At 32.0% G+C, this 22,279-nt stretch overlaps 1 protein-coding gene across 3 annotated transcripts; it reads left to right on the forward strand.

Moving 5' to 3' along the window:
* Positions 1 to 2,157: 2,157 nt before the first annotated feature.
* Positions 2,158 to 9,599, forward strand: LOC111984711 (uncharacterized). Of its 3 annotated transcripts, none has more exons than XM_065763709.1 (7): positions 2,158 to 2,384; positions 3,141 to 3,311; positions 6,375 to 7,253; positions 7,343 to 7,477; positions 8,342 to 8,442; positions 8,898 to 8,966; positions 9,105 to 9,599. In XM_065763709.1, exons 2-7 carry the CDS (start codon positions 3,179 to 3,181, stop codon positions 9,582 to 9,584), a joined length of 1,797 nt encoding a protein of 598 aa, XP_065619781.1. In that variant the 5' UTR covers positions 2,158 to 2,384; positions 3,141 to 3,178; the 3' UTR covers positions 9,585 to 9,599. The 3 variants fall into 3 exon arrangements, with proteins under 3 accessions (XP_065619781.1, XP_065619780.1, XP_023872098.1); XM_065763708.1 differs by having other exon boundaries at positions 2,159 to 2,384; positions 3,174 to 3,311; XM_024016330.2 differs by having other exon boundaries at positions 2,164 to 2,384; positions 3,174 to 3,311; positions 9,142 to 9,478.
* The last annotated feature ends 12,680 nt before the right edge of the window (positions 9,600 to 22,279 follow it).

Raw genomic sequence — 22,279 nt, forward strand, 5'->3', positions numbered from 1 at the left:
TTTTCCTCTACCTCTAGTCTTCCCCTCTTTTTCTGCCGTGGTTACCTTCCTTTTATAGCAAATTTATTCAATGGGATTTCTCCCTTTTACCCCTAGGGCTTCACCAACTATTTTCGGTTTGTTGTGGGCATCCTTTCAAGATTACCCACTCACCCATTGGTTACCCCTGCCATTGCTCAATACATGTTTGCTGCATGACAAAATTCTCTTTTGTTTGTTCCTACCGTATACCTCTACCTCTAGGTTCAAAGATCAAGATTGGGCTACCTCACCACCTAGCTCTATGGCATGCATCAGATGGTCCCAACCATTTATTATTTCTTTTGGGTAAGATATCATCCCAGCAGGATATATTCCCAAAAGAAGTTATGGCAGGAAACCAAATATAGACCCCATTTTCCCTCACCACCAAATCACGCCATCTGAATCTCTTTAATCATGGACCCGCCTCCCTTGTATTGGCTGGGTACAGGTTGGTGGTGCCCCAGTCCTTCTGTTTTTGTTTTTTTTTGTTCCCACGTCATTCTTGCCGTAGCATATCAGCTCTGTTTTGTCCTGTTGCAAGTCTTTCACACGTTTCCTACTGTGTTTGTCATTTTCTTTAGTTTGAGTTTTTCTTTCCTTCACGTGATTCCTACTGCTGACACTTCCTGCTGCTCCTTGTTTTCTTTCATCATTCTTTTTCATATCAGTTTTCACGCCTATCTTTTTTATACAAAAGGATTTGGGCCTTTGTGGGCCAAATAATGTTGACTAGATCAAAAGGGTCTTGGGCCCAATTTATCTTCATTTGTCGAAGTCATCCTGCCAGAGAACTATATTCTGCGGCAGATTTGTATTCTGCTAAAGAACCGTATTCTACAGTAGATCTGTATTCTGCGGCAATAAAGCCTTCTGCCGAAGAATTTATTACCGCAGAATAGGGACTTGTGTCTTTATCTGCCGAAGTCATTCTACCAGAGAACTATATTCTGTAGTAAAGCTGTATTCTGCGGCAAATTTGTATTCTGCAGCAGATTTGTATTTTGCTGCAGATTTGCGTTTTGCAGCAGATGGCTTTTACTTGCACTTCTTTCTTTGCTCTTTAGTCTTCTTGGTGGGTCTTTGGGCCTTGCTTCTCATTAGGCTTTCTTTCTCATGGGCCTTTGGGTACAGATTTGCAAAAATGGGCATCAACATGTGGTAACTTTTTTTATTTCAATTCCAAATTTTTAAATAAAATATAAACAAAGGCTACTAAAGGAGGTAAGGGAAGTCATACTGTTTAACTGTTCACGAATGATTTTGAATGCTTCTTTTATAGCATATAGTGGTAGAGTATATGAAGGAACCATTCATTTCAAAATTACATTTAAAAAAAAGAAAAAAAAAGAGTAGAATTCAAAGAAAAAGAAAGGAGGATGTTGAGCTAAACTAAATGCCTTCAATCTAAAGAAGAATGAAAGATAGAAAGTGAGATAGAAATTGCAAAGCATACGTGAGTTTGTGGGTCTTAAAGTGTAAGAGTTTTAATTTATATATTCATCCCCGTTAGTTGAAAACTTGCAGGTGGGTATAATAAGGGTATTTTAGGCATAAAAAATGAGGAATCCAAACAGGAGAAGCCCCTTAAATAATAGTATAGATATAAACAAAGGCTACTAAAGGAGGTAAGGGAAGCCATACTGTTTAACTGTTCACGAATGATTTTGAATGCTTCTTTTGTAACATAAAGCAACCATGTCTTTGGATCACAATACTTACAACATGAAATGACAAATTACTAAGAAGTATAGTGGTAGAGTATATGAAAGAACCATTCATTTCAAAATTACATTTAAAAAAAAAAAAGTAGAATTCAAAGAAAAATAGAGGATGTAGAGCTAAACTAAATGATTTCAATCTGAAGAAGAAGAAAAGATAGAAAGTGAGATAGAAACTGTAAAATGTACATGAGTTTATGAGTCTTAAAGTGTAAGAGTTTTAATTTACATATTTATCACCGTTAATTGAAAACTTATAAATGGGTATGATGAGGGTATTTTACACATAAAAAATGAAGAATCCAAACAGAGAAAGCCCTTTAAATAATATTATAGATTATAGATAAATAGTAATATAATTATAGAATATAGATAATGGCAACCTATGCAAAAATGTTTGACACGTAGAGAGTGCAGTGTGTTATCGACCTCCTCTAATCAGCCCTAGGCTTTCCTTTCCTTTCCCATTTGCCTATTGGCTTAGCCTTTAAGCCCCGACTCAGTCTCTCAGCCTCAGCCTCAGCCTCAGTCCACCACACCAACCCTAAACCCAAAATTCCCTCTATTCAAAGACTTTTTCAATTACTTTCACAGAGAGAGAGAGAGAGAGCGAATCTTTAATTCAATTCCAATTCCACCTAGGTACGTACCAGTCTTTCATTTCTCTTCTCAATTTTTTTGTTTCCTTAGTTTAAAAAAAAAAAAAAGAATTGTTTCACTTCAATTTCACGCTTCATTCTCTAAACCCTAGATTCGCTTCTCGATTTAGTCTGTTTGGCTGTTGAGAATATTTAGGAAGGAAACAATTTTTTTTTTTTTTTTTTAATTTTTTTGGTTTGTTTTCTATGGTGTTTGTGAAATTTCTCGGCAATCAAACGGGGGGTTTGTGTTTTAGATGCTCGAATTTTAGCGAAATTATCAAAACCTCTGAAATTTAGGGTTTACTATTTTATTATTTCATTTCTTTTTTATTTTCAAAACCAGAAAAAGCAAAAAAAAATCTCAATTATGAAAAATCAATAAACCATGCAGTATCTCTGTGTATGTGCATTATTTATTTTAGCTTCCATTGTTCCTTGGCAACTAAATGTAGGGATGGGAATGTGAGGCACTGTTCAAGTTTCTTTTTTCACCTGGTTTGGAGCTTTTTTTTTAAAAAAAAATTCTGAGTCATTGAGGTTTGATTTTTAAGCACTGTAATCATGTAATGAATGGTGTACCTTTATGATGATTAAATTTATTTTTGTTGTAAGTACACATCTCATTCTTTTTATTTAAATCTCTGGAATTTATTAATTAACAATTAATTGGTGTTATTATTTCTAAAATGTCATGGATGCCTCCAAAATGTCTTAATCCTAAATTATTAGCCTTCACTTTGTTCGTTTGTATGCTTAGTCTTGTGAAATTGGTGCTGTTCCTGTGTGCCAGACATCATGGATGCAGACTTGCAGTCCCTGCCCCCAGATAATGCTGATGCAAAAGCAGCATTTCGGAAGCCATCTACAGATGCAACAAACAGGAAGTATCGGCGCCATTCTCCAGTTAGTGGGTCATCTTCACCTGATGGTTAGTTTTTCATTTTTTTTTATTTTTTTTTTTATTTTTAAATAAAATTTGAGCTTTCATTTTCAAGCCTTACAATGGTCTTTGCATGTTGATTCACAGCAAAAATCGCTTGATAAGGTTTACATTCTGTCTTGGTTTTTTATACTGTATAATATAATTATGTGATTTATGGCATTTTGCTAATGAGCTCTACATCAAATATCACCTTCTTTCTCTGTAAGACGAAAGACAATGTTGCTAAAAGTGCGCTTAGGCATGCTTAAAGCTCAAAATTCAGGGCCCCAAGGTCTAAGTGCTTCATTTGGCCAAAGCAAACCTCTGTTTGCGCTTTTCTAGTGCTTTTTGAAGAAATATAAAGCATACCTAGATACTTTTTTTCTTTTGATCGGTAATGCAGGACTTTATTAAATGAAGGGGTTGACACACTGCCTTCCAATTAACCAAATGACATTTGACTTCATCTTCTAAGCCTCCCCATAGAAAATCATGTTGTAGTTTCTCAAATTGGTTGGCGACATTGATTGGAACTGGAAAAAGAAATAAAATTTAGGTTGGCAAGCTAGACCTGGAAAGCACAGACATGGCAATCTGCCAGCCGTGCCTGTGTCGTATGCATACAGGACACGAGGTACACCTGAGGCACGGCTGCACACATGTTCTCGTTTTTTTTATTATTTTATTTTAATAATCGGACACAGCGAGGTGAGGGAAAAAAGAAGATAAAAATCCTAACCTGATGGTCTTGATCTCTTCCACGTCTTCTTCGTCTTCTTCTTCTCATGCCGATCTCCTCTTCCTCCCCCTCTCAATATGTCTCTCCCTCTCGGTCTCTCGGTCTCCTTCTCCCTCTCAATCTCTCTTTCTCCCTCTTTCTCCCTCACAAATATCAGGTTAGGCTAGTGGCAGGGACGTGGGGTTTCTATTCTTGTGTGTTCTGGGTTATTTCAAATTTTAAATTCTGGGTTTTTTTTAATTAATGTTTTTAAAAATAAATAAATAAATAATAAGTGGTGAAATTAGGGGGTGAGTTTTGCATTTTGGCCTATTTCTTTTACTTTCTTTGTTTTGTGTGCCTTTCTCCACTCCTATTTCCAAGTAAATATCATCTGCAACTTATTCCTTTTATTGAATATATATATAATTAATAAATTAATTAATATACGTATCCCTGCCATACCCATATCCTACTTTTTCAAAGATTGCCGTGTCACCGTACCTTATCCGTACCCATATCTGTGCCTGTATCCATGCAAGTGCTTCCTAGAGCTAGACAAAGTGCTCTTTATAAGAGTGATTCTACCTAGATACTTTTTGTTTTTTGCTATATAATGAGTCAAAAATTAACCACTCAATCTTGAATGAAATGAGATGAATTATTAATTTATTATACAAATACTATTTTTAAGTGATGTACCACAAACAGTTGTTTGTTTTCATATCAAAAGACACAATCAAGGTTAATTTACAATTCTTGTGTTTTATGGTCTCTACTATCATAGTTATGTATGTTTATAAAGTACAAGAGAAATATATAAAATATTATGTTTAAAATTTATTTAACTAAATGATTATCGTATTATCCGTTGATAATTTCAAATTCTTTATATAAATAATTTAAAAAATCGAAATAACTTATGTAAGTTTGAATTTACAAACTTTGTGCAATTGCGCTACCCATCTGAGCTAATAGGCAAAACATATTACTGTTTTTAATTTATTGACTCATTTTAGTCAAGTGAGCACCCAGGCTCATGTTTGTTGTTTGTGGTCTTATATTGGGGTTCTGTCCCCCACAATTACCTGCCAAAAATAAGTCTCATTCTTATTGTATGCTATGAATCCTTTTATTAAAGGTTATTTTACACTATATTTGAAAAATGTGCGCTTTATTTCAATAATGCACGTGTTTTGTGCACTTTACGTTTTTTTTTTTATAAGTGGATGAGGTGGTGCATTCAAAACCCATAGTGTGCCTATTGTATTGTCAATAGGGGGTGATTGTAGTTTCTTCTCGTTATGGCCATGATAATGCTTTTGGTTTCTAGATGTAGTGCGGTGCAGTACCATCTTTACTACCGTTTGAAAATAATTTGGAAAAACTTCATGTTAGCAACTTATTTTCATAGTAGAAGATAAAATTTTGCAAAATGAGACGTAATGTTGTCGAAACATTTGCATAGGAAGAGCAATGAAGTTCAAACCAAGAAGAAAGTTAATGTAGATGAAAGGATGAAAACTAAAATTTTACATGTTTTTCAATTTTAATCTAAAATTTTAGTTTTCATCTTTCAAACTAAGTGTCCGTTTGGCATGATTAATTTTGACAACTAATTTTACTATTCAGCTTATTTTTGATACTATTCATGGGTCCCAAAGGATTATTTCAGCTAACTTTTACCTTTATCTACAATACTTTCAGCAAAAAGTTTTTAGTTTCAACAAAATAATCGGATCCTAAACAGATCCTAAGTTTTAAAGATGAAAACTAGCCCAATTTTTTTTTTTTTGTTTAAAAAAAAAAAAAAAACCTAGCCCAATATAATCATACAATTTTACTAGTTTTCATCTTTTAAACTTCTTTTCCTTTCTGTATTGTCATTCATCCTAACAATAGGAAGTGAAGTCATTACTACAATTGAGAAGAAAGTAGAGGAAGAGTGATGGAGTTCAAACCTATAAGAAAATTAATGTTGTATAGTCATTTGTTATGCTCAACTCATGTTTTATTTTTGTTGGTTTCCATACATAACTCAGAATTTAAGTTATTTGAAGATACTATCCATGTTACTTATGTTTTTCATTCACGAAAATTGGAGCCCAATAAAAGAACCTAGTTGCTTGGATGTGGAATGGTGTTATAGACCTGGGGATTGAACAAAAATCTCTGTCAGATTACACTCCTATAGTCCTATTATTGTTATAAGCTATAGACAGAAGTGAAAATAAGAATTCTTCCGTAGTATACTGTCTTTCTCTTTCATTTTATTGGACCTCAGAAAATTTTACAGGCTGTCTGGTTCATCAGTTTCCTGATTGCTTATATTCACCTTTGTGTTTTTGCAGAAATTCCTAAGCAGGACCAGGGCTCTAGCCCAAACGTTTCAAGGGATGACCCTGTAAGAGTCTCTGAATATCGACCAAGAAGGAGGGATGATGAAAGGGAATTCTATAGGGATTCTAGCAGAAGTCATTATGGTAGAAGTAATGATTCTTATAGGCACTCTGATCGACAGTCATCCAGGGGCTCCCATGGTTACTCTAGGCACGATGACTACATACATGACAAGCATACAGATGAAGAAGATAGAAACTATAAGAGGTTGTCCTCCCGTTCTGGTCGAGAGTCAAGGGGTGGTGCTCATTCTGAGCTTACAGGAAAAGAAAGTGAGCACAGTAGGTCAAGAGATTATTCGAGACATGTGGACAAATATTCCCGAGATGATTATGATGGGCATAGAACCAAGGATAAAGATAGAGAAGTCTCATCACTAGAATACCAGAAATATAAAGATAAGGATTCATCATCTGATAGAGCTGGATCTGGTAGGAGACATGTGACTTCTGAAGAGTTGGAGAGGGATAGATATACGAGGGACAGAGGTGGTCGAGATGAGAAGCGGGATTATCGTAGAGGTGACCGACTTTCCTATGAAGAGACCCGTGGGCACCGAAATGGCACAAGTTCAGGAGGAGACGGTGGTAAGCATCGCCTGAAAGATGCTTATAAGAGTGACCCAATGGAGCTGGATGGTCAAAAACTTTCCAAAGAGGACAAGAAAAAATATAATGACCGAGAAACTAACAGGGATAAGGACGAGTACATTAGAGAACCAGGGGAGCTTGTTGATGATAAATTTGATTATGTGAGTGATAATCATGAATCTCCAGCAAAAAAATCAAAACCATATGGTTTGGACAAGGACACTGACTATAGGAAAGATGGTACACTTTCTTTACATTCCTTGTTTTATTGTATTAATATTTTCCTCTTCTGTTTCCTAATAGCTTAATACTATATGATCCCATTACAGTTAAACCAGTTTCAAAGTTCTCATCTGTAGCTGAGGATGCTAAAGTGACTCCAGGACAAGGCCAGGCCAATGATTCTGATGCTGCTAGTGATCTAAATGCTGCAAAAGTTGCTGCAATGAAAGCTGCTGAATTAGGTATGTAATTGGCTCCTTGGCACAATATGTATATGATATTATGATAGTTCTCAAACTTCTTTTTGTGCTTTTTTTATTTTTTTTTATTTTTAAAATTTTTTCTTATTTCCTCATCATTTTCAGTTTCCTCCAATCTCTTATGATCAATAGGATGCTGTTATGTTGTCGCTAATTATATTCTCTTGCAAAGGATAGAATTTTCCTACAATCCCTTTTGTGGTGATTTAAATGATTATCTGTGTGTAATTTTAATCACATGACCTATTTGGTAGTCATGTGACTTGTTTAAATACATCTTATAGCTGTAAGGGGTTAGAGAAGATTCCTCCAAACTGTATAAAATGTTGTATCCTACTTGTGACCATTTGGATTTTTTTAATTTATTAAGATGCTCACTAAGTTTACGCAAAGGTTTCAGTCAGTGTAAATTAAAGGATGTTTTTAGACATCTGGTATAATACCCGACAGCTTAGACGTTCAAGTGCATTTACTAATTAAATGAGGATTATTGTAAAATTTGCCTTAGCTATGTTCTTTTTTTTTTTTTTTTCTTTTTTTAATATATATATATATATCTGTTTTCTGAATGACAGGAATTACTTTAGTCAGTTTCAAGCTGAAACTGCTTGCTTTCTCTTGTGATTTTGGTACTTTTAGCAATTTCTGTGTTTAATCTGCTACCGGTTACTGCAAACATATTAGCCAAATAACAATCTATCCAAAAAAAAAATATATATATATATATATATTAGCCAAATAATTAGACTTAGGACAATAATCCAGCTGAATTCTAGATTATTATAACTAATAAACACGAACCTCCTTGACATCATAGTCATTTAGAAGCTTTTTGGCATGACACAGTTAACAGGAATCTTGTTGGAGTTGGAGTTGGAAGTTCCATGACTGCGGACCAAAAGAAGAAGCTTCTGTGGGGGAGCAAAAAGACCACACCTGCAGAAGAGGTATTTCTGATTATTTGTTACCATTTCATTTGGTTAACACTTAACACATGATTTTACAATTGCTATACTCATGCCCTAAGCACCATATAAGGAAATTCAGGTTGCAAGGGGAGGGCATTGATACCAAATTAATGTTTGGTCTCATCTAAGATTTTTACATGGAAGATCATTGAGGATTTCTGTTTTTAAATACTTTTAGACTATTTAATTAACTTTTTTTCTTTACATAAAGTTGTTGTAGTAGCAATGTTGGAGGTTTTATATGGCCCCTACTACTATAATGACAGTTCTAGTATTGCCCACTGTGCATCATTTTATGTTTCTAGTATTACCGCTTAATGACAAATTGGTTAGTCTGAGGCCCACTAATGAACTTCTACTTTAGTTACTATTGCCTGGGGTTTTCTTTCACATTTTTAATGCCCCTTCTCTTTTAAAATATTCATTTTCTACAGTCTGGTCACCGTTGGGATACAGCATTGTTTTCTGACCGTGAACGACAAGAAAAATTCAACAAACTCATGGTAAGTCTCCATTGCTTCTAATTGTTTCTTTGCCTTTTTAGTCGGCAATGTCAATATCACATAGAACCTTTCATTGCTTGGTCCTGAATGGCTCACTCATTCCATTTCAATTTGTTCGCCTACTAACACATTTTTTAGAGTCTGAGGATGCCTTGGTGCCTATGGCCACTTGTAGGGTGTGAAAGGCGAGGTGAAGGTGGAGCAGAAACCAGACGACCAAGAAGGAAGCGAAGTCCTCCGAGCCGAGAAGCAGAAAGAACTTCAGCTGGATTTAGAGAAGCAATATACTGCTGGACTCCGACGAAGGGATGGTCGTACTGTGGGATTAGGTCTTTAAGCATTTACTATGGATTCTTCTGCACTCATACAGTGCTATGCAATATTTTGTTATACTCTTGTGGAAGAGTAATGCTTCTTGTGATTTTATACTTGTGGCATGTTTGTGCGGATATGCTTTATTGTTGGGATATTTCAGATATTAGCAAAAGATTAGTGTCATATGACACTTACAACCTTGATGCATGTGAGATTCATTCTCGGCCTCATTCTCAGCCCTGCAGGCTGTTTAAACCTTCAAGCACGAAAGTTTGGTTTGGGAGCTCTATAAGTATTAGGTAAATTTTATAATGCTCGTTAGGTAAATTTTAAAAATTTAGGTCAATGTACCCCCTTCAATGAGTCATTATTAATGAAATAAACAAAAAAGTAAGCATAAATTATCCGTAAGAACCTAACCGGACAAAAATTCCCGAAATGTAAATTGCATATAGTATTTTGGCACCAAAACAGACTACAAATGACTAAATAAGCATTCATAACGGACAAATATGTTTTGAATTTTTTGCATGAATTATTACAGACAAATCTGTTTAAATGAACATGTGATAATTAGTGTTTTGTTTTGTTTTTATATAAATATTAATTAACGTTAACTTACCATCCGGTGTCAATGTAACCAGTGTTTTATTAGTAGCCAATAAGTATTGTGTAGTTTACTTGATTTTTTTTTTTTTTTTTTTTATAGTTAATGATTATCTAATGAAGCGAAGTGAAACAATTTTGAAACTAGTGTTTCATTTGAATTAATATCTATATTTAATTTGAAATCGCTCTAAAACTATGGAGGTAGTATGTAATTTACTAATATGCCCTTAAGTATTATATGGATTTATTTATCTTTTTCCCGACCCTTGATGAGATAAAGTTGCTCACTAAAGCTTGCTATATGAGTCCATAACTAAAAATAAGCCTTGCAAGGAGAACGCAGACCATTCCACATGGTACAATTCTCTTCTGTTTGTTCTGGGGTTAGATAATTTCTGGCCAAGCGTAATTTGAATTTTTTTTGGGGACAATGGGACCCATTATGCATTTTATTGATTTGGAAAATCACAAATAAATGGGACAGACTTAGGTCTAGTGTCTAGTAATACTAGATCCGTTGAGATGATGACATGTGTTCACTTTTGAACACATGCCACCATCTAACCAGGTCCAGTGCATAGTGCATTGGACCTAAATCTATAGTGGACACATGTCATTATCTTAACAGGTCCAGTGCACTTTATGCACTGGACCTAAACCTATAGTGCACTGGACCTAAGCATCCAAATTGCTAGGTATTGCATTTCAAAAGATTTTGATGTCGGGAATAATGTGGATTCCCCAAACTAAATTGTGCAGTATTCGATCCAGGGAAGCCAATATGTTCTCTGATATCCAAAGATTGGAACCGTGGAATTACGAATCCTTGGAAAATATCCTGAAATGGATTTGCCAGCACCTATACATGATACGCCCACTGCTGATAAAGAAAGCGGACAAAGTACAAAGATTTAGAGAGCAATGAAGAGAGCAAATCAGAAGAGGGTAACATGCTCGTTTTCCTCATATAAGAATGGGATCACTCATATAAAGAAATCCACATTATTACAAATATGAGATAATGTGAGAGTTTAAATGCTTAACAGCTTAAGAGTAATTAGATTTCCTTTATTTATTCAAAACCAAACAAGAAAGTGCCTTCAAAAGTGAGTAAAGTATGCCCCCAATCAATAATTTTATCTTAGGCACCACCAATGCATATGCTGACATTAGGTTCTCCATTTTAAAGAACATGCCATTGCAAGGCCAGTGGCAGGCCATTGGCATCTCCACCCTTGCAGAGGATATTTTCGTTAACTTAGGAAAAATAAAAATAGAAAATATAAAGAACATGCCAAGAATGCAAATTAATTTAAATATATTTATGTTTGGGATCTAGAAGAAGTTCCAATCAAAAGCCAAGGGAAGAAAATTAAGAAGGTAGATGTGATCAATAATATAGAAATATTTTCTGAGAATTTACAAATTTTTTGCAAAGAAATAAGTTTTGATCCCGAAAACTAAAATCAAGAACAAAAACTTGAGTCAAAGTTTAGGAACAATTTCATTATGCTATAAAATCACTCGTGCCATTTAAAGTAAAATTTGGTATAAAACGGTTCTTTGACCAAATAATTTTTCAAGATTAGACTATAGAATCGACTTTTATGTTGAATGCACTTCCAGACATGGATTCAAGAACAATCTTCTATAAAGCCTTTCCTTAGTACTCAAAAAGAGTGGCAAATAGAATTTAATGGAAGAGAGCAAACACACTCTCGAGAGATTAGAAGCCATAGAAGTTGAATGTGATGGGAATATTTTCCAGTGATGTGTTATGTAAACCACTGACTTGGTCAAATTTTGATGAATTAACTAATTAGCTTGCAAGCCAAAGGCCTTGTAGTTGAATTGACACCTCTCCATGCACAAAGTACTTAAGAGACTAGGGAGAAATAGTCTGAATTGTGGGTTAGTAGAATATTGTAATTATTGCTATAAAAAAAAAATTAGCTTGCAAAGTAAGCAAACTACCAAGAAGTTAAGACGGTCACAAACGATTATAAATAGGCCAAAGAAAAATTAAACTAGATTCACAAGCGCAGGGCTAGACAAGGTGGGGGTGCTTGATATAGAGGCTGAAGTACAAACTAGACCCATATCTAAATATAAACAGGAAAATCCATAAGAATATTATACATGGCAAAATTGGACCTAGACTCTATAACTTGATCCAAACCTAAAGAAAATACCTGACTCAACTTGCACTAAAAAATGAGTCGACCTAACCCTTTTTAAAGTGATATTTTTTTCACCCCACACTATCAAATTAAGATGAGATGGTATAGTATATTCATCTTTAGCTGTTTGACATGCACATTTAATTTTTATGAAGATGATATACCGTACCTAAAAATATTTTATGGTCGAAGATATTATTATTATTGTTCTTTTATGGTGACGATGAACTATGGATTGTGTAACTTAGGAATTTATGTCTTTTTTTTTTTTTTTTTAAGACAAAACAATATGATCATGGTATTATTATTATTTTTTTCATGTAAAAAAATATGGGTTGATCCGTTACTCGATCAACCTAGAATGTCTTGTTATCATCAAAATATTTTCAATGCTAATTTTTTTTTTTTAAAATTGTAGAATTTTTAAGTGTATAATTTTATTTTGTTAATTCTAATTATATTTAGGGTTTTACTGATCATGACAAATTCTTATGTGGTATCGTAAATTTGTGATGATTAAGAAGGAATATTATAATATGAAAATAAAGTTTTTGGGAGTCTTTAAATCAATACCTATGGGCATAGTATGTTATAAAATGAAAATTCAATATTCATCTATATTTTTTTCTACAAATTTCATTATATTCTATGGATTAATTCCAGTTTTTTTAGTAAGTGTCTGTTTGGTATGATTAATTTTGCCAACTTATTTTACTATTTAGCTTATTTTTGCTACTATTTATAGGTCTCATTGCACTTTTTTGGTACTATTCATGGGTCCCACTATATTATTTTCGCTAATTTTTACTTTTATCTACAATACTTCCAACAAAAAGTTTTCAGTTTCAGCAAAATAAACGAATCTCAAACAGATCCTAAGTAAAATTTAGTTATTCTCCTGAAAGATTTTCTATCATGTTGCTTAAGATTGTTCAGTCATATTCAGAGTAAAGCGACTAATGCACCAGTAAAAAAGTGCGAGTTTATTTAAGTTGAGGGAACTAAAAAAGGTACAAAAATACCAAAAATCACGTTAGTAGAAGTAATAAAAATGGGCATGTCAATTAAAAGAGTAACAAAGAATATGACTTTAAATAAAGTAGAATGGAGACAAAGAATACATATAACCTACCTTAATTAATATGTTGAGAATCCATAGCTGATCCCAAAAATTTTAGGACTAAGAATCTGTTTATTCTTGTTGTATGTGCTGTAGTTTCTTTCATTTGGTGCATTAGTGCTTTCAATCAATAGGTTCTTCTCATTATTTCCCTAAAAAAAATAACTATTCTAATTAATCTGAGCATGAGTTATCTAGGTTGGGATTCTTCTGTCTGTCACATATATAAAATTTTAAAACATAAAGAAGAATCTCTTCCAAACAATCAGACAAAGAATGATTATCTTGCTAGAGAAAGTAGGTTTTGTTCTCAAGCATTTTCCCATTATCCAACTGAATTCTTGATTTGGATTCTGCTAGCTAGTGCCAATAATTTTCCACACAATAAAAGAGAAAGAAAAGGACTGCAAGTAAAGTGAATTGGGGGGATTGGCTTGTTTTTTAACCCCACTAATTTTGATCCAACTATAACCACACTTATTGCCAAGCTAGATTGCTAAATCCTAAAAGCCTAAGACCCCACTTGAAACCAATGCCTTGCTCATTGTTTGAAGCTAGTCCCCTACCATACTAGCATTTAACTATTTGCTTTGTTTATGTCGGTTTCTTTCTTTGGTAGACCCCATATATTTATGTTGACAATTTGACATTCAAGCCTATCCCATGCTTCAATAGTGGTAGGTCTTTCAGAGATGGCGGTCTAGTTGAGACTTGAGAATAGTTAGGGGTCCTTAATTGAGCACAATCTCAAGTGCCTAGAGATTTGGAAGATAGTAATATACGCACTTTTTGCTACATCAACATTCCATTAGTTTACACTAGGGTGTGCAGCCAATCCACCAATCCGCCAAAACCGACCTGATTTAACCTAACCCGCCAGGTTGGGTCAGTTTTTAGGGCTTGGTGGGTTAAGTTGGATTACAAATTTTTTTTTTAATAGCGGGTCAGGTTAGATTTGGGCCATAAAATTCCAAACCTACTAAACCCAGCCCGACCCACCCATATATTTAATATATATATATATATATAAATATATGATATAATTTTTAAAATAACTAACTCTTCTTATCTTATATAAAAACCAATTAGTTCACACAAACTCTAATAAATTACTATTGTTGTTTAGTCATTAGTGTTGTTTGCCTTTAAGGAGTCACATTGATACTAATTTTTAGGGTTTTTAAATATATTATATTTATATTTTTTTCTACTCAATTTAATAATAATAATAATAATAATAAAAATTTGTCCAACCCATGGGTTCAACCCGACCCATGTGGGTTGGGTTGGACTTATGTGCTGGGTTGGGTTGGGTTGGGTTGAATTTTTTTTTTACTCACGATGGTGGGTTGGGTCCTTAACCTGACCCAACCCGACCCATGCACACCCCTAGTTTGCTCACACAAGAACCAAGACATTTCATTGAAACAGAACATTAGCTACATCACATTCGCCCATATAACATATTTAGCTAGTGTTTTTTTGGCAATTCTTGTATAAACTATATGCTTAACAACCCATAATATGCATTTTTAGGGGTTAATATGTCATCCTCCTTGTATAAATAAGTGATATTAACAAAGTACTATTATTATGCTTTAATTTATAGTGAATCTAGCCCTAAGTTTGGTGTTATTCAACTCGGTGATTAACATATATTATAAAATGGAAATTATACTTTATTTTCTATTTAGTTCCTTGTGGGGTTTTTTTTTTTTTTTTTTTTTTTCCTTCAAACAATAAATTTTCATTAATATTGAAAAATGTATTACACAATCAACACTATCCTCTTCAACAATTAAGTACAAGTTAGTACAAGTCCAACAAGGCAACCACTCTAAATAATCTTTAACCCAAACTATAAAAGTCATTACACTTCATGCCAAAAGATGATAACTTGTGGGCTACTTTGTAAGGATATGAAATAGAAAAGGCTAAAACAATCTTTTACTTATAGCTTATCTTTTCCTCTTTGAAGTTTGTTTCTTTTCCCTGCCCATCTACACACACCTCACTGTTCAGAGTGAATGTAGCACCAACTTTTTTGGTTAGAAAAGATTGAACATTACAGTGAAGTAGGACCAAATAATTTAAAATTTTAAGTTAGAAAAGATTGAGCATTTTAGCGAAGTAGGATCAAATAATATAAGAAATTTGAGAGTCAATTCTCACCTATACTAAAAATCAATTAGTGTCCTAATTTAATGATAAATATTATGGAATGAACACAATAAATTCAAAATATTATTCTATCTAAAAAAAGGTTTTTTTTTTTTTTTCCTGGTTAGAAAATATTGATCATTTCATTTCAGTAGGACCAAATAATTTTAAGACTGAAAGGATAAGAGGGAAGAGAAGGAAAACTGAGAGGATATTCGGGAATTGAACCATGCCCCCAACATCCACATATATGGAATAATACAATAAGAGAACCCTAAAAGCTTAATAGCCACAATCTCACATAATTCCAAAACCTAGAACCTCATAGCTCTAATTATTAATCTATAGCTACTATACATTTGCTTGTGTGGCTACTTAAGACCTCATTGATTGATTCTAAAGCTCCACTTTAATGTCTTTACAAGAAACCGTCCATTTTGGACAACCTTTGCTTTATTTTTAATTTCTCTTTCATCCTTTGTGGATTCCATGTAGTTACATTGACATCACACACACCCATATTAAGCCTAAATAATGGTGAGTTTCTTATATGAGATATGGTGGTCTGCTTGATGAGTTTGTTCTTTTACAAACCATACAAGTGAATCTATGATTTGGAGCATCAAATGACTTCTTTGTTGACGATTCCATTAAAAGGGTCCCCACCACCTTCTAATTCATCTTACAAACTTTGAACATTATAAAATTCATATTTGGTGTTTTATCTGACAAGGAATTTTTTTTTTTAAATTAACAATGGAAAAGCTGTCTTCCTTTCATGGATTAGGAGCTTAAAAAACTAGTGCATGCTTCCCACGCCAGAGGCTAATGATCCAAAGTGATAATTTAAACTACAAATTAATTTGTCATTAGCTTAGCTACCTAACTTTAGTAATTGAAAGGTTATCAAGGGCTTTGTAACTGAATTAACACCTCTAAATATACAAAATGCTTAAGGTTCTTGGAGGAAAAGGGTTCGAGTTGCGGAAATAGCAGCAAAAGTTTTGGACTACTATTGTTTCTGCTTTGCATTAGAGAAGTATGTAACCTAAATGGATTCTGTAATAAGGGTATACAATATTTTACTTATAGTGATGATATAAAAGGGTAGTGACATTCCTGATAAATAGGTGTAATAAAGTAATATGTCATTATTTAAAATAAGACTTTAAATAAAATTGATTTATATAAACTGAAACCATTGATAAAGCCACAATGAAACCTTTTTTTTTTTTTTTTTGCAGAAAGCAATGAAACTTGATTGATGTAACTAGACCTATCTTTAAACATTGCCTTTCTTATTAAAGTAGGTTCCTTCTCAAGCCATACTAAATCCTCAACCACATGTTGGGCATATTATTGTTATTATTATGCATTATTACTATGAAAATGATCTCCTACTCTTCAAGAATATTTGAGTATTGCTACTAACCTTTGAATCAAAATTTATATATAGCTTAGTCAATTTTGTTTTTAAAAAGAAAAGAATAAAATCTCATATCAAAAAATTTTCCCTGAATATATAAAATCATATGAATTGCATCTTTTGATTTTTATTCCTCATGATCTAAAGTGCCTCCAACAGTCTTTTTCACTTTGCTTAGAATCAAAAGTCTCACACTTTGTGCCACAATAATGCACCACATCCCATTTCTATCATCATTGTTGTTGCTGTCGCTAGCTAGTATTGTAATTATCACTCATCAATACTTGTTTCCAAGTTAATATAAATGTACAACTCTTCCCACCTTGCTTTTCTCCTAAAATCTTCATATTATATTTTTCAAATTTTGTTGCTTTCAACCAAAAATCACACAACCTTCTTCTTCTTCTTCTTCTTCTTCTTTTTTTTTTTTTTTTTGGTTTTGTTTTTCTTACCAAACTTTTCTATCTTTATTCTTCTGTTGATTTTCTCTATTTTATCAATATCTTCTACATACGAAACATTGAATCCAAAACACCATGACGCGCAGTCTCTTACGCAATGATTCTCTCTCAGCCCATGACTGTTCAAATATATTATTCAACAATCACCCATCAACATAGAAAATATTTTGTGGTCCTCATCTATAAATTCTTCATTCTTATGAAAATCCAATAGGACAAACCTTTTTTTTGTTAGGACACAAACAATCGGACAGATTTCGAATAATCGAATTTTTTAACCAGCACTGAGAGGGAATTCAATACAATATCCTAGAGGCCTTTGATATAAAATTCAATAGGTTGATTTGTAAAAGTACTCACTCAATAAAAAAATTACACTAAATACAATCTGAATTTAACCCATATAGAGCTGAGAGTATGAACTATTGATTAGGCTTAATTAAAGCATCTACTCGAGTAGGAAGTATGTATTAGTTAAGATAGTGAGGTTATATTAATACCAAGGAGTGTGGCATTATTTAAAAAAATAAATAAAGATGACTTTAGAAAGTAATCCCAAGACGATAGAAAAAACATAAGACTTTCTTGGTATGTAAAGTGGTATACGCTTACCATACTTCCATTGAAAAACCAAAAAAGAGGATAGTGTTGTGTTATTAAATCACGGACCCTAAATGTTTAGGTCAGTCCTTCACGTGTAACCCAATAAGGTCCACTGTCTTGCATTGAAATTTATGCACTCACGTCGTACACAGCGTAAGTTGTGTGAATAGGACGCATTATAATTTATAAGTGCTTTTTAAAAGGCACTTGGAAGTCGGTATATGTGTGGTCACATATAGATTTGTTTGTTTGACAAACTTGGCATGTGTAGTAATATATAGATTTGTGCGTTTGACAAACTTGGCATGTGCAGTCACATAAGATTTCTGTGTATGACATTGGTGGCATATATATGCTTTTAATTTTTAATATACCTAGTGAATATGCAGTTAACATTCTCTAGCATTGAAACCTTTTGGAAATTGTATGAGGTTCTCTTTGACAAGAATGAAGGAGAAGTGAATCGACCAAGAAAGTGAAATGAAAGATGGAGAAGGCATGTTTATACAAGTGAAGGGATAAACAAATCCCAGAAGAAAACAGTGTAATTTTCCTAACCTTGTTGAGAAGAATAATAAGCAAATAAAATTTTAAAACAAAAAAAACTTGTATCAATTTACTACTATATCCTTATTACATGGGAAGCAATTTTTTTCATTACCTTTTTATAGTATCCAAAGTTTTATACTTTTATTACAATAAAAAGAAGTATAAAATTATATACTATATAATAAAAATTAAGTATTAAAAGTCTTGGTTACACCAAGTGCTTTTTTTTTTTTTTTTTAACAAGTGGTTATTCTCCTTGTCCCAAGTGACAAGCCTTTATCAAATACTTGAATAGATAAAAAAAAAAAAATTATATTATTGTTTAAGATAATTGCAGATCAAATTTGAAATCTTTTTAATAGTTTTAAATTATAACCACTAACTTTCTTAAATTGTTTCAATTTTTTTTCTCTCTCTCTCTCTCTCCATGTAACTCTATTAACTAAAAATAATAGAAACTTAAATCAGTTGTAACTAAAACATTTTTAAACATAAAAATTATTCCCTGTAAAACTATGTAAGATTTCTAATACACAAGAGTTTGTGAAATTATATAATAATCATTCATTTATTTATTGTAACCAAAATTAACGTACACGATAAAATTACATATAATATAATTTTACATCCAATCATATCATGTTATATATTATATAATAAAAGTTATATTCTACACATTACAATTAAGTATATTAAAATTAGCTAAATATTTACTCTAAGTGAAAAACTATTATCAAAGTTAAAAAAAAAAAAAAAAAAAAAAATACTACTTTGACTAAAATTCTACCCCATGTGATACAAAACTTAATCAATAATCATATATAAACTAAAAAGAAATAAATACTATAATTAAATTGAATTATAAAACAGATTGTGAAAATAAGAACAAAGTTTACTTTACATTCAATGACAAATGCACATCGTATAAGTCTAAATTATTATAAGAAACCAAAGTTTTATAATATATTATAAGAGAATTTAAAATAAATGGTGAAACTATTTTTAATTATTTCAAAATTTTGATAACTAAGGTTCAAGCAAAGTAGTAAATTATTATTTTTTAAATGGCAATAAAGTTTCACTTAAATAAAATATGTTAATATTTTAATGCAATTTGAATGAGTCCATGACAAATATTTCATACAACTTGTATTATTTACATTGAGCTACATAGTGGAAGTACAATGTGTACAACCTAACTCTTAAAATTAAAACAAAAAATTATGATAAATTATTAAATTAAATAATGAAATTTCTTTTTAAATTTCTAAAAACTCATAGGGGGTAGAATTTTAGTCAAAGTAGTANTCAATTGTCACAATATCTTAAATATATCATAGGTTCAATATATTCTTAATATATGATAAGTAAAGGAGCGGATGTTATACTTATATATTCAAATTTATTATATCAATAAAAAAAAATTGAAAAGAAAATCATATTATCACCTTATATTGCTTAAAAATATACCATTGCATTGCTATTTTAAGTGAGATTTTTTTAAAAATTAAATAAATAAATACAATTGCATTACATAATAAATTACAACAAGCTCATATATGCATTGGAGTGTACTTTTTAAATTTTATTTATTTACTAGTAATATGCTCATGTGATACAAAACTTAATCAATAATCATATATAAACTAAAAAGAAATAAATACTATAATTAAATTGAATTATAAAACAGATTGTGAAAATAAGAACAAAGTTTACTTTACATTCAATGACAAATGCACATCGTATAAGTCTAAATTATTATAAGAAACCAAAGTTTTATAATATATTTAAGAGAATTTAAAATAAATGGTTGACAAAGAGGTTAAAAAATATGAGGGTTTTTTTTTTTTTTTTTTTTTGCAAGACAAAAAATTGTGAGATTGATTGAAAAACATGCCAACCTTCCTTCCACTTTTCTATATTAAACAAAGGAAAACGTGAATGTCCTCTCTTTTTTTTTTTTCTTTTTTTTTTTTCTCTCACTTTCCTCCTTAAAACATCCCTAATTTCCTCTTTAAACTATTTGTAACTTTTTCAATTACTTCGAAAATTAATATATATTTTTAATTATAAGTGGGGAGGGGGTGTTCTCCCTGCTAGAAGAATCAAAGTAATGCTACAAAGTTAAAAGCGTTTAAACAAATAATAAATGTTTTCGGAATAACTATTAACTTCTAAACAAATATTTTATAAGGTTCCTTTTCAAAATAAAAAGATTTAAAAGGTTGTTGCTTTTGATACAATTTTGATCCTAAAATTCTATTAAAGTGGGGGAGGAAGAATTGGTCCCCAAAAGTTCATTCGAACTAAGTCTACCTAGTATTTTATTTTCTATATATCATTAGTTAACTTTTTGCTAAAAAGTTTTCATAATTAGCTTTTAAAAACATGCTTTACTATGCATCATACAGCCTAAACAGTAATAATAATTCTATTGACAAGATAATTAATGGTTGTAAAAAAAAAAAAGATAATTAATACTGAAAAGTTAAACTCAAATCAATCAAAAATTTGCAATGATTTGATCAAAATATTCACCCGTTATACAAAAAATAACCTTATGCAAAAAGTGAACTTTATTATGAAGAGAATTGAGCTCATCTCTTCATTGTTGCTTTTTTTTTCCGCTAGACATTTTTTTTTTTGTTGTCAAATTCAATAGTTATGGTGGAAGAAAGATAATTTGAACTGAACATCAAAGTGTATCGATTTACATAGGTCCTAGCTTTTTTATCAATTTTTTCTTTCATGCAAGACTTTTTTATGAATTCTATAAAATATTTACTTATAAAATAAATTTTATGATAATTACTTTTATTATCAGTTTCAAGAAATAAGTTGGTTTTTGCTTTTTCGTTGTAAGCATAGTTTGAACTTCGAATATAATATTGACAATAAAAGTTAATACAGCTAACTAGAGCCCACATTTTATAACAGACTTTATTGTTAATAGTTGCACGCAAAGGGTAAAGTGGCACCTAGAGGGGTCCAAATTTAATGCCTCCTGTTAAGCACAGAGAGATGGAAGTTGATTATCTAGCTGGTTTCGAGGTCAGCTGGTCCTCCAGAAGAAGAGAAATGAAACAGAGAAGAATTAAGAAGAAAATGAATTGAGAAAATGCTTATTGGTTAGTCCACAGTACAGTCCCCATCTTGGTCTTATACTCTTCCCGCCCACTAACTAACTTTTGAACTCATGTAACTGACTCATGCCCGTGACTAACTAATGCTAGGAACTGATGTAACTAACTCATGCCAGCCAATACAATCAGTTATAACTACTAATGCCAGCTGTACTAGTAACCAATACAATTTGTAATCAGCTAGCTACTACAATCAATCAACACTACAATCTACTACAATTAATCAGATGCATATGCACTTGTTATTCTAACACCTCCAGTCTACGGTTAAAATTAATGCGTGCAGAAAAGAAAGAATTTAAACTTCTCTGAAAAGTATAAATTCTACCGTTTATTGATCTTTTTGTTTAAGGAAAATTTGTTGATAGTAGATCATCATTAGCATAATGGAAACTTAATATAAGTGAGTGCAAAAGGCAAAATTACCAATGGTTGGCAATTCATGGCCACCCCACGAATTAGTCATACCTCTCTCCATTCTTGAAGTAATATTTAATTTGTTGTACCTCTCACTCTTCTAGGAATATTTTGATTCTCGTAACATATATATGGACACTATCTACTAAATTTATTTTTTCAAATCCCACAATCTGATTAAGTATTTTATATATTTTTAATATGTATATCAAATTTCCTACTAATCGAATATTATTTATTAATCAATCTATAAACTCATCTTTAAAGAGAAAAGTCAAACCTATGGTACAAAAATTGGAGATAGGAAACCCAATGTTATATCTTCTTGTT

This window comes from Quercus suber, unplaced genomic scaffold (genome assembly GCF_002906115.3).
Source record: "Quercus suber isolate HL8 unplaced genomic scaffold, Cork oak 2.0 scaffold_520, whole genome shotgun sequence".
Taxonomy (NCBI): Eukaryota; Viridiplantae; Streptophyta; class Magnoliopsida; order Fagales; family Fagaceae; genus Quercus; species Quercus suber.